General features: G+C 37.4%; 1 protein-coding gene across 1 annotated transcript in view; it reads right to left on the bottom strand.

Moving 5' to 3' along the window:
* TBC1D19 (TBC1 domain family member 19) overlaps positions 1 to 17,486 on the bottom strand; it is a 55,372-nt gene that overhangs the window by 30,426 nt on the left and 7,460 nt on the right. The window contains exons 2-6 of the mRNA XM_074865950.1: positions 14,772 to 14,844; positions 12,056 to 12,101; positions 10,214 to 10,289; positions 1,686 to 1,760; positions 693 to 756 (exon numbers count right to left, since the gene is read on the bottom strand). Coding sequence (XP_074722051.1) covers positions 693 to 756; positions 1,686 to 1,760; positions 10,214 to 10,289; positions 12,056 to 12,101; positions 14,772 to 14,844 — 334 coding nt within the window. The remainder of the gene's footprint in view (positions 1 to 692; positions 757 to 1,685; positions 1,761 to 10,213; positions 10,290 to 12,055; positions 12,102 to 14,771; positions 14,845 to 17,486) is intronic.

Here is a 17,486-nt window from a genome sequence, read left to right as displayed (position 1 = left end):
AGTCACAGTAAGTTTTTACTTATTCCACATAAGTGTTTAGATTGTACCATTCTTAGACATGGCAGAGATATGATATGCAAAAGAGGGGTTTTCTTTTAACAGCATAGATTGTTGAATTAAACGTACTGCTGTCAAATAAAAAGATAGAGACTAGTCATAAACATCCATGAAAAGTATTTACCATCGCAGAGGCGGTACTGCAATACAAACTAGTACCTTTGCAAAGCCATTTATTTTAAAGAACTTGGATATGAACTAACAAGGCAGCTTAGTCTTGGTCTCCCAAAGGATAATATGACTGACTATTCCATGCAAGTATTATTTTTATCTTTTGTTAATGTAACATCTTAACATCTGAGCTTAATTATCCATAGTTCTGAACATTTTCTTTCTATTAGCCTGAGCTTACACCAAGAGGAGCTGTGCCCCAGCTGTATAAATCTCTAAAGCACTGGAATGAGAAGCATTATATCATAACCTCTCAGTGATGATTTAAACTTAGTACAGTAACTTGAAACAAACTAACAATTAAATTAATATTTATTTAAGCATAATGACACATTGCCAATGAGAAAGAGACTGAAATCAGTTTACCTTGAAGTGATTACATTAATCTTTGACTGATAAATAAGATGTGTATGCTATTTCTCTACATACAGAAATTTAATGGACATAAATTTAGTTGACCTTACCCGGCTCATCAGTTCCCATTTCATTCCATTTATTAAGCAGTTCTTTCTGTTCACTTACAGGTCTCTGAAAGGCACAAGAAGGTAACTCTGTTTTTAACAGAATGAGTAAAAACATGCCTATTTCAAATACATAAATTAATGTAATTTAAAAAGTATATTGCACTACCAATTCAAACATATTTTGCTTACAAATTATCCCTATATGTTCTACTGTAGAAAGTCCAAGTTCCAGCTCAAGCAAAAAAAGGAGCCCATTAAATAGTTTCTTGTGTTTACTAATGAATTTTAGACTACTTAGTAGTCAGTTTCATACTGCTGAAGATTTACTGCTCATTCCATAGACCTGTTGGACTTTGTCAAATTCCTGTCCCTGGCATAGTCATGAAAAGCAAACACAGCTGCACCCTTTATCTCATATGATGAACCACAGAGATCCTGCTACCTATCATAGATATACAACAGGAGGAAGATAAACAACAAAATATTCTAACATTATTCCCCAATTCCATGACCTTTAAAATTAAAGCCTCTAAATCAATAAAAAACAAAACAAGAAAAAGCAAAATGAATAACAAACAAAATTAGCAATGCACCAGTATTTCTCTCTCCTAAAGTACCAGTTCAACTATAGCTTTCTCCAGCACACAATGTATATTGTGTACAGGCTATGCAGCTAGAAGTTATACAGCTGAGTATGCACACAAAAATGCTCTATTAAGAGCAATGAATGTAGCAATGAACATGCTGCTCCCTCAAGAGGATAATTACTGCAACACTAGAGGAAGATCTACCTATAGACTTGAATCTTCTCCCAAGTTGACCTGATGCCTACATTGCCACTATACCTGAAAATGATTCTGTATTAAAATTAGCTGGATACTGGCCTTGCAGCTTTTGTTAACCATGTATAAAATGAACACTACAAGTGTGCAAGACAAGGCTTAATTTCCAGGAAAAAGGCAGTTTGGCAACAGAAAGTTAATAATATATTACCTTCTGTGCTAGTGGGATACTGAGTTCTGTGCACATGCTGTTGAGACTTTTTAGAATTCGCTTCTCCCAGCTTCCCTAAAACACACACACACACACAAAATTATATGGAATTTCTTCTTCCCCCAATTGCGTTTATCATGTAATAACAACCAGCTTTTAAAAGTCATATATAAGAAAGGATAGCAAGAGTCACTGACTGACATCTGCAAAAACATTAAGGGAATATTTACATCCTTATTTAAATGGAAAAAATAAAGCAAACAGATTTCATAATTTACAGCACAATAAAAACAACAGAAAAATGAGTTGTTCACATTTCAGATCTCCAAAAAGCATGTATTTCACAATTACTGGTTTTTGACATATCCCTAATGATCAAGTGTCCTTATATATCAACACTTAACAAACAATTATCAGCAGGACAATCAACTGTGTACAGAGAATGCCTTCTCCACTTTGTGACCTGAAGAGAGTGCAAGTCTTTCTCCACAAAAGGTATCTTGGATGTTCCCAGAAGTTAAAAAAGTTAGAAATTTGGTATTCAGTAATGCTAAAAAAAAAGTTCTAAAATAATGCTCAGGAAACAGTTCTCTAAGCCAAGAGAAAATCAGAAGTAGACAATACCTCAGTAGCAAGCGGACAGGTTAAAGAGCAATCAGATTATTCTGACTATTGCATTAGACTTTAAAACTTACCATATGGTGCCTAATCCATGGATAATTCCTCTGAAGTTAATGCCAACTAGTATTGACTTCCTCGTCAACTGATTTAGGATTTTGCTTCCGTGATTACAGCAGCACTGGTGGGTTTTATATTTAATTTACTTTTCTGTGGATGATGAGTCAGGCCTCAATCAAATGAATGCAAAGACTCCTCTTAATGTCATATAGCTTTATTTATTATTTGTAATTTGCTCTAGACACAAATTCTACAACAGTTAGTTATTCTCTAACCACATATTCCTCAAGCTTAAAGTTCTGTCCAAAAGAGGCTGCAGTTCATTAGACAGGAAGCAAATGAAGGGAAGGGCAGATGTTTAAATGTTCTGTTAAAAAAATAAAAAAATTGTATCTTGTCTATAATTGTTTCATTTTAGCTTCCATTTAGAAGATCCTCTCATTACTTTTTCCATCAAATGAAATAGCTATCTTTCACTAGAAATTTCTTCTTACAGTCAGGTCATCCCTTCACCTTCTCTTGCATAAACAAAACAGATCTGAGTTTTGATTGTGAAGAATGTTTTCTAAGTCGCAGTATTTTTTATAATTTTCTGTATAATATTTTAATTTAACTGTATTATTGTATTCAAATGCCAAGTGATGCAGTTACACAACAACATGCCACAAATCGGTTATTCTCTTGCAGAGGGGTGGTGTAGAGAATTTACAGTACCCTATTTTGCTGAGAAGTGTGGTTTTATTGCTGGAAGAAATGCGAAGTGAGAGAGCATGAAGAATACTAAGCCATATAGGATCAGAAAGCAGAAACAAAGGGAGAACACAGAGGTGTCCATAGCAGTTTAAAGAACAAAGTGAAATCATCAAGACCAATCACAGAATCAGAGAACACCAGGTTGGAAGGGACCTCAGGTCCATCTGGTCCAACCTTTCTTGGCAAGAGCACTGTCTAGACGAGATGGCCCAGCACCCTGTCCAGCCAAATGTTAAAAAGTGTCCAATGTTGGGGAATCCACCACTTCCCCGGGGAGATTATTCCAATGGCTGACTGTCCTCATTGTGAAAAATTTTCCTCTTGTGTCCAATCGGAATCTCCACAGGAATAACTTGTACCCATTACCCCTCCTCTTTTCCATCTGACTCCTTGTAAAAAGGGAATCACAATCTTCTCTGTAGCCACCACCCTTTAAATACTGGAACACGGTGATAAGGTCTCCCCTAAGCCTTCTCTTCTCAAAGCTGAACAAACCCAGTTCTCTCACCCTTTCCTCCTATGACAGGCTTCCCAGTACCTTCATCATCTTTGTGGCCCTTCTCTGGACCCTCTCCAGCCTGACCACATTTTTTTTGTATAGCAGGGACCAAAACTGAACACAGTATTCCAGCTGTGGCCTGACAAGCACTGAGTAGAGTGGGATAATGACTTCTTTATCTCTGCTGGTGATGCCCTTGTTGATGCAACCCAGCATGCTGTTGGCTTGCTTTGCCGCTGCAGCACACTGGTCACTCCTATTGAGCTTGTTGTCCACCAGGAGCCCCAGGTCCCTTTCCACAGAGGTGCTCCCCAGCCAGGTAGATCCCAGCCTGTGCTGCACTCCTGAATTATGTTTCCCAGGTGCAAGACCTTACACTTGGCCTTGTTGAACTTCATAAGGTTCTTGTCAGCCCACTCTTCCAGCCTAACCAGGTCTTCCTGCAGGGTGGCTCTCCCTTCCAAAGTGTCCACTTCCCCACTCAGTTTGGTATCATCAGCAAACTTCATCAGGGTACACTTGATCCCAACAAAATTAAGGGGGAAAAAAAAACAAAACAAAACCCAAAAAAGCACCACAGATATGCTCCAAGATACAAAAGCTACAAAAGAAGCGCAGAGGAGGCAGATGGCAGCTTTGCAAGACCGAGAACTAGCTCATTCCAAGGAGCAATGGAGGTCAGTACTCTCAGTGTGACTGACAAGTGCCTGACCAGACATTAATCTGCTTATTGCATTGGGGCTGCAACATGTTAGTAATAAATCACTTCTGGATACTCATAAACTGTGCCGTAATTCAGCCTTCATGACTTCCCAGTAAAAGATGTTCAAATACAAGCAACCAAGTCAAAACAAAAGTGAGTGTTACACAGCCTCTCCAAGCAACACATCCTCCTCTCTCCCCAGGACAGCCAAGTTACCTGCAGTGAGCAGAAACAGAATGCAGTGTCCTCGACTGAAATAAAAGCCAGATGCAGAGTTCATAAAGTCATTTAACTGATGGGAACAGTAAATTTTCCAAGATGATTCCTCTAATTTTATGAAGCTATTTAACACTGAGAAAACATGTTGCTGGGATTGCTATGGTTACAATGATAACCTTCAGTAAAATAGTTGAAACTGAGGAAGGCATTACTGCAATTTGCAAACAATTTCAAACATGTCTATTACAAATCAGACTTATCCTATTCTGTAGCAAAGTCATTTATAAACTTTCACTGCAGTTAAATGAACCTAGCTGGACAACAAATAAACTAAACAGAAATTTGTCACAACTGCATAAACTAGCCAGGATTAGTTACAGTTTTTTCCACAACAATGAATGCTATAATTCTTTCTTCTAGAAGACCAGACAGAAATGTGATTCTTTCAGAGTGTACCTAATGAGACCTACTCCTCAGGTAGAATTCAAGGTGTCTGGACACAGATTTCATTTCGTAAGTTTTCTCTAGTCAAAACCTGTACATTTCAAAAAGAAGAGAAATAGAGAAGCTATGTTGGTACTGCTCTCATTCTGATGCTCATGAACAGAAATTCTTTTAGGAATAATAAAAATTTTATTAAATTTCTTTTTAGTTTAATACTTTTCAAAGAAAACACCATTTTTCTTTATCAACTAATCAAGCACTCAAGTCTATTTTCTCAAAGAGATTTAGAAACTAGGAAAGATGAATTGACTATTAATGAAAGACATTTTAAGTAGATCTTCATCAGTCACAGCATTAGAATAGGTAGTATTGTCATTTTAATTTTTTCAGCATCCACCAGTCTGTTTTAAGAAAGAAAATTAATAACTCAGCTTTTTTTTTTAATCATTTAGAGATTATTTAACTCTTCTGGGAGAAATTAGGATACAGATAGGAACATCTCTATTACAGTTTAGTAACTTTAGCAGGTTCCTAGTACTCACACTCCTATTGAAATCAACTATAATGTTACTCATATTTCAAATAGCACTGGGGAGTGCTCTAGCTTGTAACTATTCTGACTACAGGTCAGAATGCTCTTTTGATTGTGTGTCTGTATAGCATGTGCAACACAGGGAATCTGGTCTTAGCTGGGCAAAAAACCTACCGAAGATCAATAGCAAATATAACAATGTACTTCAAGGTAATTTTCTAATCAAGTCTGTTGTTTATGTATGGACTTTCTTCAAAATGCAAGATCTGAAAATGAGCAAAGAGGAACATAGGGAAAATTTATAAAGCTCCACTTCAGTAAGATCTTCACAGATTTGGCTAGAAGCATGGAGGTAAGGAATCAAATGAAACAAGCGACAAACAGGTTAAAATACAGACAATTATGGTCATTTATCTTCCTGGATGTCTGAAGTGCAGCCCACCAGAGAACAATTTATCTTTTCAGGTCCCTGTATTTTTAGGTAACCAGCTGATGCTACTCAGGTAGATCACACTGAATTATCCTTAAGATTTCCTGAAACAGTGTATCAGAATTCTCATTTTTGTGAATGTACTCCAGTACTCTAGTTTTAAAAGTTGCCCTACCTTAGGAAGGTAAACCATATTGCAAAAAATTACCAAGAGTTATGTTTCTGACTGAACAAATTTCAGATAAACCTATCTTTTTTTTTTTTCATTGGAGACAAATTTAGAAGTAATAGAACAAAACTTTAAAGAAGATCAAGCAAAAATAAGTATTATTAACTCAGACAACATGGGTTCCCCAAAGCCAGTAGAGTATCTCAGAACCCTTTAAAGACAGTTAATTAACTTAATGTTGCCTTGCTCTGGAAAGCAATACCTTTCCCACTCCTAGTGTGGAAAGCAGCTGCTGGAGTCAAACAGATCTACTCCAACACAGAACTGGCTGCTCATTTCCTGTTTTCCTACTTACGCTTTGTTACTGGGCAATGGGCATAATTTCTTATCCACCTATCTCCTCCTTGTTTACTCATTTAACATTTCTCTCAAAACCCTTAAACAAGCTCCCAGCTTACAGCTAAAACAAGGATAAAGGACCTCTATGGATTAAAACATAGCAGTGCAAATTTATGAATTACATATTATAGGACTATTGTGATAGGAGTTCCTGCTGAGATTTACAGTGTTTGGTTTGTTGTGAACTTTGTAAAATCCACATATGACACAATTAAAAGGCAGCTTCATGGGACGTATCAGACTGTGGGAACACTTCCTAACATTTCTTTGGACTCAGCTTCTTGTGCTTCTCTTCACCTCTTTCTGCTCTTATTTTTATGTTGTCCACTTAATTTCTTCATTGCTGTTTGCAGCAGATTTGTCTTAAATCTAGCAAAGGCTTTCCCAGTGAACTCTGGGAGCAAAACAAACAGTTGAAGAGGTCTGCAATCATTTCACCTCATCAAAATGTAGATATGAAAATAATAAAAACAGCAGTTCAATGGATTCAGGAATGTTTCAACTCCTATCAGTCTCTGAGGGGCAGGTAAAGCAAATTCGCAAAGTTCAAATTTTTAATCCTAGAATCTAGTGCTAACACACTGTCTACATTAAGATGTGTAAATTTCAAGCAATAATTCTGCTGTTTAACAAGGCAGGAAGAGGTGAGCTATCTCTCCAAAACTGTAACCAGACCAAATACCTCAGAAAACACCAGGGATGTGAAATAACCTGATGTTTTAAAGAAAGGTCCTAAATACTGTATCTAGCGTTTTTCAGGAAACAAAAAACCTGAAGACATAGTATTTCTCTGTCTAGAAAAGACCTAAACAATGACAGACTAAAGAAGCTGTACCCAGTGATCTATCTCAACCCAAACACAGGACCAGCTCTCCAGCACACACAATTAGAAAATACACATTCTGTTATATTAATATTCAAAGATATGTAAATATTAACATCAGCACTTTTTCTACACTGGACAATACCACAACTACATGAATGATTTACAACATTACTACTCATTGCTGTTAATGCTTTATCCTTTCCTAGAAAGCTGTTTTTCTTTTGAGGTAGTGAAGAGAATACAGTATAAAAACTTCAGTCTGCCACATAAGAACAAAAAACCAGAACAAGTTAGAGGAGAAAAAGGGTTAATTATGAACATTTTAATATCTACTCTAGAAAAATACTAATATAGTTTTATTTACTGATTCAAAGTCATTCCAATAACTGATATCAAAGATGTTTTTTAGAGAGTATGACCCTTCTTTCCAGAATTCTACAGTAGAGCAAAATTAATTAAGACAGAAAAGGATAAAGAAAATGTCAACAAGCTCATAGCAAGGCAAACAACATCTTAAATGGTGGCTATGCATAATAAAAACAGAACATGACTCATACGGAAAACATTTTTCTACCAGGACAAATTTTGTTGATAGCACCAAAATATTATTTTCCAACTACTGTGATGCTAAAGACAAATAAAGTGAAACAATATACCTACAAATAAAGCAAAAACAGTCTTTACCTTCAAAACATTAATCAGATTTCCGATACCTAAGGGAAGTTAATTGGTAAGTTTCCACTTTTATTTCACTCCCAAAAGGTATTAGCACCCCGTATGTTCTGTATAGCTATTTCAAAATATTTTAAACAAACACACCAAAACAGTGACTTTGTAAGCTTTTTAACATTATTTATTGCTCTTTAATCAAAAAGAGTAACAAAATAAAACCTCATTGTGATTCAGCTGATCTGATCATGATTGTTTTCTTAAGGACTGATTACCTACAGTGATAAATGTGTGTGCATCTCAAAAATCAAATGTTCATACATACCTCAGTGGTCTTAGAAAATACAACGTTAATCCCTAACTACCTATTTATTATTATTTCACACCTATCACCACTTATCAATATTTCTCTATGAAAAGGATTCATATGACTTTACTGAAGAGTTGTATTTCAACAAAGGATTTGAAAGAGGATCTACTGGTTTTGGCTGGGATAAAGTTAATTTTTTTCATAGTAGCTGGTATAGCGCTGTGTTTTGTATTTGTGATCCAACTGGTGTTGATAACATACCAATGTTTTAGCTATTGCTGAAAAGGATGCACATAGCTTCAAGGCCTTTTCTGTTTCTCATGCTTCCCCACCAGTGAGTAGGCTGGGGGTGCACAAGAAGTTGGGAGGGGATAGAGCTAAGACAGCTGACCCCTACTGACCAAAGTGATATTCCAGACCATATGACATCATGCTCTGAATAAAAAAAGCTGGGAGAAAGGAGGAAGGGGGGACGTTCAGAGTTGAGGTGTTTGTCTGCCCAAGTAACTGTTATGCGTGATGGAGCCCAGCTTTCCTGGAGATGGTTAAACATCTGCCTGCCAATGGAAAGTGGCGAATGAATTCCTGTTTTGCTTTGCTGACAAGGGTAGCTTTTGCTTTACCTATTAAACTGTCTTTATGTGTCTTTATCACAGGTTTTCTCACTTTCGCCCTTTCGATTCTCTCCCCCATTCCACTGATGGGGAGCGAGCAAGCAGCTGAGCTGCCTACCAGGGTTAACCCACCCCAGAGCATATGAATGCCTAATACTCTTTGAAACAGGGCTATGAAATTCTGAAACCAGTAAAGACAGGACTTCTACTCATTACTAACTATTAGAAGAACAGTCCTTTCCACATAGCACTAAAAATACTGGTTATCGTAAGTACTTTATACACTCTTATAAAATAATAACCAAAGAAACTGGTTTGGACAAACATACACATAGATATACCTCTGTGGTTTTCACATTAGTAAACTAATATGAGTGATTATTTTCAGGCAGTAAATTGTGGCATTATCTTTCACACCACAGAAGAAAAATTGTTTAATACAATCTTTGTTCCCAAACGCTAAAGACTGAAACCCAGGACAGCAAGATAAGACTTACTGGAATAAGCAACAATATGATTGCAGAAGTAACACAATTTGTTGAATACCTTGTAAAAGAATACTGCAATATATTTCTAGGCACGTCCGAGTTAAACACAATTTTATCCTCACCTCAGATATTTTCGTTAAATCATATTCTTGAAGCTTTTTTTTTAATATATATTTTTATGTGGATTTTTAAAATTTATTTCAAATGGCATATATTGGTGAAAAAAATACAATCAATGAAGCAAAAATATTTTCTTCCTGACACCAAAAATCCTCATTTAATCTTTTATAGTCCAGTTTCTCTTATTCTCCTTCAATATGCCTTAAGCTCCTTAGCTCTATACTTTTCATCTTCTTTTCACATTTCTAAGTACTAAATATATCTCTTCTTTCTGAAGATCTTGCTACTTCTGTAGCCTGTTGTCTTTCATGGCAAAACTGCCTGCCTGTGTCTCTTCAGAACAGTATTTTTGTAATCCTAAGTGAAATGACCTATAGCTACACTTTTTCTTCTTCCCTACAAATTATCCTCCTTGACATATTTCACATATTCTACAATATTCACACACCTGTCACTATATCCTACTTCTTCCATGGTTGGAGAACTACTTGAGCATTTTTTTGTATGTATGTAAAATGTCACATATACAACATTATTATTAACTTCAATGCAATACAAATTTATGTTTTTCCTAAGGTATAAAACCTAGAAATTGTACAATAACTTTATACAAAGTAAATCTCAAATAGTCTAATCAAAGATCTGATATGAATGGTACAATTGATAACAACCAACCTGTGCTTTCCTCATATAAGCTAATGGTTCTTTCATATGCTCAGGCGGTGCTGCAGGATGACAGGGCGAAGGAAACCTTAAAGAAATTATAGTATATTTTTATGTTGCTCAATTAATCCTGTATTTGTAAACCTAAGCATAACTTCTTTTATGAGAGCACTAGTAAAACCACTGTGTATGTTGATCAAAACTAAAAATAAACATTATTTTTTGAAGTATTTCTTCATCATCCTTTCCTATGGACACAAACAATATAAAGATACATAAGTATTAATAACATTTCAAGATGTGTTCTTCTTATATTAAAAACAGTAAGTCCTTATAATTTCACATATTTGTAAAACAAAATCAAATAATTCTATGAACAAATCAGGTGTTTTAAAAGTGTATCCTCTTTAAATCATGTCATCTTTATGACTCCCTGGAACTTTTACTATCCAGAATACATTTTTTCAAGAGACAATATATTTTTTGGAGGATTTCCTTTTAAAAATCAATAGTGAACACGTGCATGTCCAAAGCAATTAGAACTTTGTGGTGTTGACTGAAGAAAAATTGAACATCCATTCATAAACTGCATTATGCCAAAATATAAAAGCTGGAACAAAAATTAAAAAAATGAAACAAACTACTAATTTATCTTCAGCAGTACAGGTTATTTCCATTCAGTTACTGCCAAATATTTTATTCAGCTTAATTTTAAGTGTCTCAAACATCTTTCAGGAAACAAAATTTATACAAAGATTCATAGTTAGCCTGAATTTTCATTTGTTTAAATATATTTAATCAGTTCTTATCATTTGATTTTGGGAAACCCTCCCCAAATTTTTTCCCATTTTTAATTGGTAAGGTCATTCTTGTACTTGCTGCTAATTTGTTCTGGACAATTCTGTGCCTATGTGTAAATTGGAATCAGTATTAACAGATTTCAGCAATGCTGTTTCTTGGCTTTTCCACAATGCTTATGAAATCATGGTATTCTTAGTTCATTTCAATTTTCCAGGGCTAATTTCATTATTTTGCAGCTTACTTTCATGAACTCAAAGAAAGCATAAGCATTAGTCTAAAGCACAGGTAAATACTTTTCCCTGGAAAGATACAATGAAGATGTATCCTTACTAACAGATACATTTACAAGTATTTTGCTGAATCCAATCCCTCATACTACTAGGACACATTATTCTAAACTGGTAACTCTAATAAGCTTATTTAAATTAGCACAAATAGATTTGCATACACATTTCTTACTATATAGTTGCATTTATGGCTATATCTGTTACAAAATTCACCTTTCCACCTTGCCAGAATGTAAAGGCCAACTTATGCTTCCCAGCAGTCTAATCTAAAGTTCACTGAACAATAACAAAAAGGGGATTTCACAAATTTCAGTGTGTTTATAACCATACCCCAAGCATGATGAATGCTGATCTCTAAGTCTAGAGATCTAATATCTTAAAGATTTTTTTAAATAACTAATACAAGAAATATGTGCAATGCTGTCATAAACATCTGAAAATAATTCAAATTAATTTGCAGCAACTACCTCAGTTACATGAGAATTATGACTGTTGGTATGTTTGGAAGTAAAACAACAAAGAAATTACTAAAATAAATTAAAAAATTGGTGATATTTGTTTCACTCATTCTTTAAAATGTACATGAGTCCAATATTTTCACTAGGATGAAAAAGAAATAATGGCACTTCAAAAACAGAAATGAAGCAGGTACCCTTGGTATGACAGATCTTGCAGATAATAGCAACACACCATACACCTATATATACAAATGAATCAAAAGGAAATCATGTGAGTAGAATTTATTAAATAAAATAACTAAACTCACACATTGAGTTCGCTATAAACAGCATTCTGAAGTTTCTTTTCCCAACCTGTTAAAATGAAAAAATATTCAGAAGACAACTTCAGGAATTAATACTAACAGAACATGAATCAGAGATTACTTTGTAGTCACTAGAGTTTTCTGTCCTGTCTCAATTCATGTCTACCTACTAAACAGCCAGAAGAGATGAAGAAACCTTAATTTAATTAAGATAGGAAAAACTGTAAGATGAGACTTGTATAAAGGTTGATTATCCTTTATTTCAATCTACTGTTCAAATAATCACAACACACTTTTGGTTAAATAATTATATGCTATTTTTTAAAAGCCATCATATTATTAAAACTATAAATAGTAATAGAGTGTTCCTGATTATTATAAAACTTCTATCACTTGCCATCAAATCTTCACATTATAGTTACATAGCCTACAACTTCCAATGCAAATTGGAAATTTAACTAAGGGTAGAATTCCCAAGACTACCTCCATGAATGCTAATTTCCATTTTCAGAAGTGACTGAACTCTTGTATGAGGATGGAAGCAAGGACAGGTAGCCTGGAAGGAATACAGAGAAATTGTCCAAGCAGCCAGAGATCAGCTTAGGAAGGCCAAAGCACTGATAGAATTCAATCTGGCCAGGGACATCAAGGGCAACAATTAAGGCTTCTATAGTTCTGTCAGTGATAAAAAGAAGACTAAGGAAAACATGAGCCCTCTCCGGAAGGAAACAGGAGACCTGGTTACCTGGGATATGGAGAAGGCTGAGGTACTCAATGACTTTTTTGCCTCAGTCTTCACTGGCAAGTGCTCCAGCCACACTGTCCAAGATGTAGGAGGCAAAGGCGGGGACTGTGAGAATGAAGAACCATCCACTGCAGGAGAAGATCAGGTTCGAGACCATCTAAAGAACCTGAAGGTGGGACCTGATGAGATACATCCATGGGTCCTCAGGGAACTGGCGGATGAAGTGACTAAGCCACTATCCATCACACTTGAGAAGTCGTGGCAGCCTGGTGAAGTTCCCACTTGTGGGAAAAGGGGAAACACAACCCCCATTTTTAAAAAAGGGAAAAAAGGAAGACCCAGGAACTACAGGTCAGTCAGTCTCACCTCTGTGCCTGGCAAGATCGTGGAGCAAATCCTCCTGGAAACTATGCTAGAGCACATGGAAAATAAGGAGGTGATTGGTGACAGCCAACATGGCGTCACCAAGGACAAATTGTGCTCAACAAATTTGGTCGCCTTCTATGATGGGGCTACAGCACTGGTGGATAAGGGAAGAGCAACTGACGTCATCTACCTGGACTTATGCAAAGCATCTGACACTGTCCTGCATGACATGCTTGTCTCTAAATTGGAGAGACATGGATATGAAGGATGGACCACTCGGTGGATAAGGAACTGGCTGGATGTTCACACTCAAAGAGTTGCTGTCAACAGCTCAATGTCCAAGTGGAGAGCAGTGACGAGTGGTGTTCCTCATGGGTCTGGGACTGACACTGTTTAACATCTTTGTTGGTGACATGGACAGTGGGATTGAGCGCACCCTCAGCAAGTTTGCCGATGACACCAAGCTGTGTGGTGCGGTTGACACACTGGAGGGAAGGGATGTGCCATCCAGAGGGACCTGGACAGGCTGGAGAGGTGGGCCTGTGCGAACCTCATGAAGTTCAACAGGGCCAAGTGCAAGGTCCTGCACATGGGTCAGGGCAATTCCAAGCACAAATACAGGCTGGGCAACGAGTGGATTGAGAGCAGCCCTGCAGAGAAGGACTTGGGGGTATTAGTGGATGGAAAACTGACTATGAGCCAGCAACGTGCACTCGCAGCCCAGAAAGCCAACTGTATCCTGGGCTGCATCAAAAGAAACATGACCAGCAGGTCGAGGGAGGTGATTCTGCCCCTCTACTCCACTCTCGTGAGATCCCACCTGCAGTACTGTGTCCAGCTCTGGGGCCCCGAACATAAGAAGGACATGGACCTGCTCGAGTGGGTCCAGAGGAGGCCACAAAGACGATCAGGGGTCTGGAGCACCTCCCTTATGAGGACAGTCTGAGAGAGTTGGGGTTGTTTACCTTAGAGAAGAGAAGGCTCTGGGGAGACTTTATAGCAGCCTTCCAGTACTTAAAGGGGGCCTACAGGAAAGATGGGGAGGGACTCTTTATCAGGGAGTGTAGTGACAGGACAAGGGGTAATGGTTTTAAACTGAAAGAGGGTAGATTTAGATGAGATACAAGGAAGAAATTCTTCACTATGAGGGTTGTGAGACACTGGCACAGGTTCCCCAGAGAGACTGTGGCTGCCCCCTCCCTGGCAGTGTTCAAGGCCAGGTTGGACGGGGCTTTGAGCAACCTGGTCTAGTGGAAGGTGTCCCTGTCCATGGCAGGGGGGTTGGAACTAGATGATTTTTAATGTCCCTTCCAACCCAAACCATTCTATGATTGTTCAGAACTTTCAAAATATTACCAGTGTCTTATAAAATGATAAAATCACTTCTCTGCATAGTATGTTTTTCAAAATGCTGCTGAATCCAAGAACTTCCACCTTTTTAATTTCCTCTATCTCATTGAATAATCTGGAATCACTGAATATCTGCTTTTGGCTACTGTCAGTGACAAGATACCAAGCTGCACAAACTACGATTTTCATCATGTATGTCACATACAGCCTTACATAGATCTATACTATTCACAAATGTATCAATGAAGTATTACAAACCTGACGTCTTCAGAAAATCCTTGATATCTTCTTTTAATGATTCCAGTCTAATTTCTGGTTTGTGTAGGCTAACCTAGTATGAAAAAATAAATAAATGAATAAATAAATAAGCATCAAGCAAGCACTAAAAAGGAAGTACACGGCATATTTTAAATTATTAAATCAGAAACATACATGCTTAACATTGCACACGAAGCAAACTTGGCAACGGTAACTGCAGCCAAAAAAAATCAGTCAACTTTTTCCTTACTCTATGTCTTTGCTTTTACATCAGTGCTAAAAGCTCTATGTGGTGAAGGAGAGAGAAGGGAGAGGGAGTATGCAGTGACATATATGCTTAATATTCTAAGCAAGTACCCCACATACTTAGCACAAATGCTAGACTCTACATGTTACAGGATTGGTCATAAGGTACGTAAGTAAATAACTAGAATTCACTCACTGTATTCTACGTGAAAGAATCAAACTGAAAATGTTCCGTAACTTCTCACTTAACCTCCCACAGTTCACCTCTTTCAGATAAGAAACACTGCCTTCAAACTTCAAATAAAAACTGTGGACCAAACATTCCCCACTGCAGCTGCGACTACCGGGTATATACAGCCTCTTGTAATGAAATGCACTCGACACACAATTAGGCACCAACCAGCTTTACAACTGTACCATAACACTACCACACAGATGGTGCTGCAGATTTTTCAGCAACAGCAGGAGAAGTTGCTACAGCATCTCCTTCTTCATCTATAGCTAGACCAAGAGGAGAAAACAAATAGACCACAAAGGTCCAAAAGGACAACAATCAGAAACTCGGGAGTTTCTGTGAAGTGACTTCAAACATGTATTTTCCTAAACATGGAGTATGGCAATAGACCATTAACACCAGATGCTAAAGCTAGAGGTTTAGAAAAGCATAGCAATCCCCGCTGCTAACTTGAAAATAACACTGGGAGATCTGTGTGCAACTTACTCCACTGCCATGACAGCTCAAGGCATATGTTAGAAGCATATGGCCACATCATCTACCTGGAAATGTGAGGCCTCTCTTACCAAAAGCTACTTAGCAATATGCTGCAGGCATATCAGCTGCTGATTCTATTGCAGTAAGTTATGCTGCTATTAAAAATAAACTTACCAGCTTGTGCAGTTTGCCAGCCCTAACAGCACTGTTGACAGCATGGCATGCTTTAGGTCCATCACACACAACTAACAAACTCCACAATCCTATCATTTGCCCTACAGTTTATACATGGAAAAGGGTATTTACTGTGCTGCACGGCTTGCTGGAAAAGTTGGTCTAGATGCATTATCAATGCAGAATTTTAAGGAAATCTTTCCATTTTCCCTAGCTGAAAGAAGAAATGGCAAATAATGCAGAAACTGACAGCATCAGCATTTCTGCTGTTATTTAAAGTCACCTTGCCATTACAGGTATGGAAGGCTTTTATATTTGGTTTATCGACTGCAATAGCGAAGAGACTGTAAGCATGCTTTCTGAGAAAGAAAGGTGATCATAGCACAAACCATAAGGTGTGGTGAGTTGCATAATTCTCATGTCAAATGACAAAGATGTATTCCATTCAGCACAATGGTAAAAACTGGCAAAGAATCATTGCTAACGGCAAGGAAACAAAGATTTTCACGGGAGTTCTTGGGCAGCTCACAAAATACCCTTTTAAGCAACAGCCTCAAGGAGTATTTTATGAAAGATTCCTTCTGAACCTACTTTGATGGGAAGTCCTATGTCTGTTTTAGACTGATGTATGTCAGGCTGAGTTTAATTTTTTTCTGCTGCAAGGCAGTGGTTTTGTACATCTCCTGTATGAATTTTAAATAAAGTAACATGCATCAAACCGGGCAGATTGTGCCTTACTGTTCCTCAGAAGTTTTTGCGCATGCTGTTGTAAATGTTCCACTTTGTCTTCTGGGCTAAATATGGCCAATTTTATTCCCAAGGTCCACGGTGTGTTTGCCTGTGGGGCCTGGTACACGTTTCAAAATACTCTTTACGTATGCAAAAAAACCCCTCACAAATACAACTCACTGACAGATGATGAATCACAACAAAAAAATCTTTAGAGTCTACTAAAAAGTGGGTTCCTTGTCTTGACACTGTAAACAGTGCAAGAAGTGACAAAAGTGCAATCAGGAGAACAGTATTTTAATTCTCGGCTGTTCACACATCTGTAAAATTTGTGAGCTCTTTGCTCACTAAGGTCTGACACTCCTACTGATGACCCTTTTTTTTTTTTTTGTGGTTTTCTGGAAATTCTGAAAATTGATACAGCATATTGCATTAGGGGGGATAAAGGAGTTCAGTCCACACAGATGACTGTCCATTCTCCCTGTCAGGCCAAAAGATACAACAGAGGACTTTCTTGTAAACTGCTGTTCCCAACAGAGCCTGCTCCCCAGCTGTAGAAAAAAAACAAAACAGTGACTCTTCTGCATGCAGCAGGGTGGCAGTTGAAAAGGAAGCAGGACAGCACTTTGGGGACAACTTTTTCCAAGGATTATGTTAGTGCAGCAATCTCCAGCAGTTACCTTCACCTCTTCGTGCCCATTTATTCAGTCAAATTCTATTTCACTATTTCTAGCCCTGTGGCAGCTGCAGCAAATATTCCTATGCTAATCTTTAATTTATCAAAACTTCTATTTTTAACCTCTTTCCTGTGTCCTTTTCCTTCTCTTGACTTCAAAATGCCCTACTGAGACAAA

Source organism: Strix uralensis, chromosome 4 (genome assembly GCF_047716275.1).
Source record: "Strix uralensis isolate ZFMK-TIS-50842 chromosome 4, bStrUra1, whole genome shotgun sequence".
Classification (NCBI taxonomy): domain Eukaryota; kingdom Metazoa; phylum Chordata; class Aves; order Strigiformes; family Strigidae; genus Strix; species Strix uralensis.
Note: the sequence above shows the minus strand (reverse complement) of the source record. Positions and strands in the feature narration are given on the sequence as shown.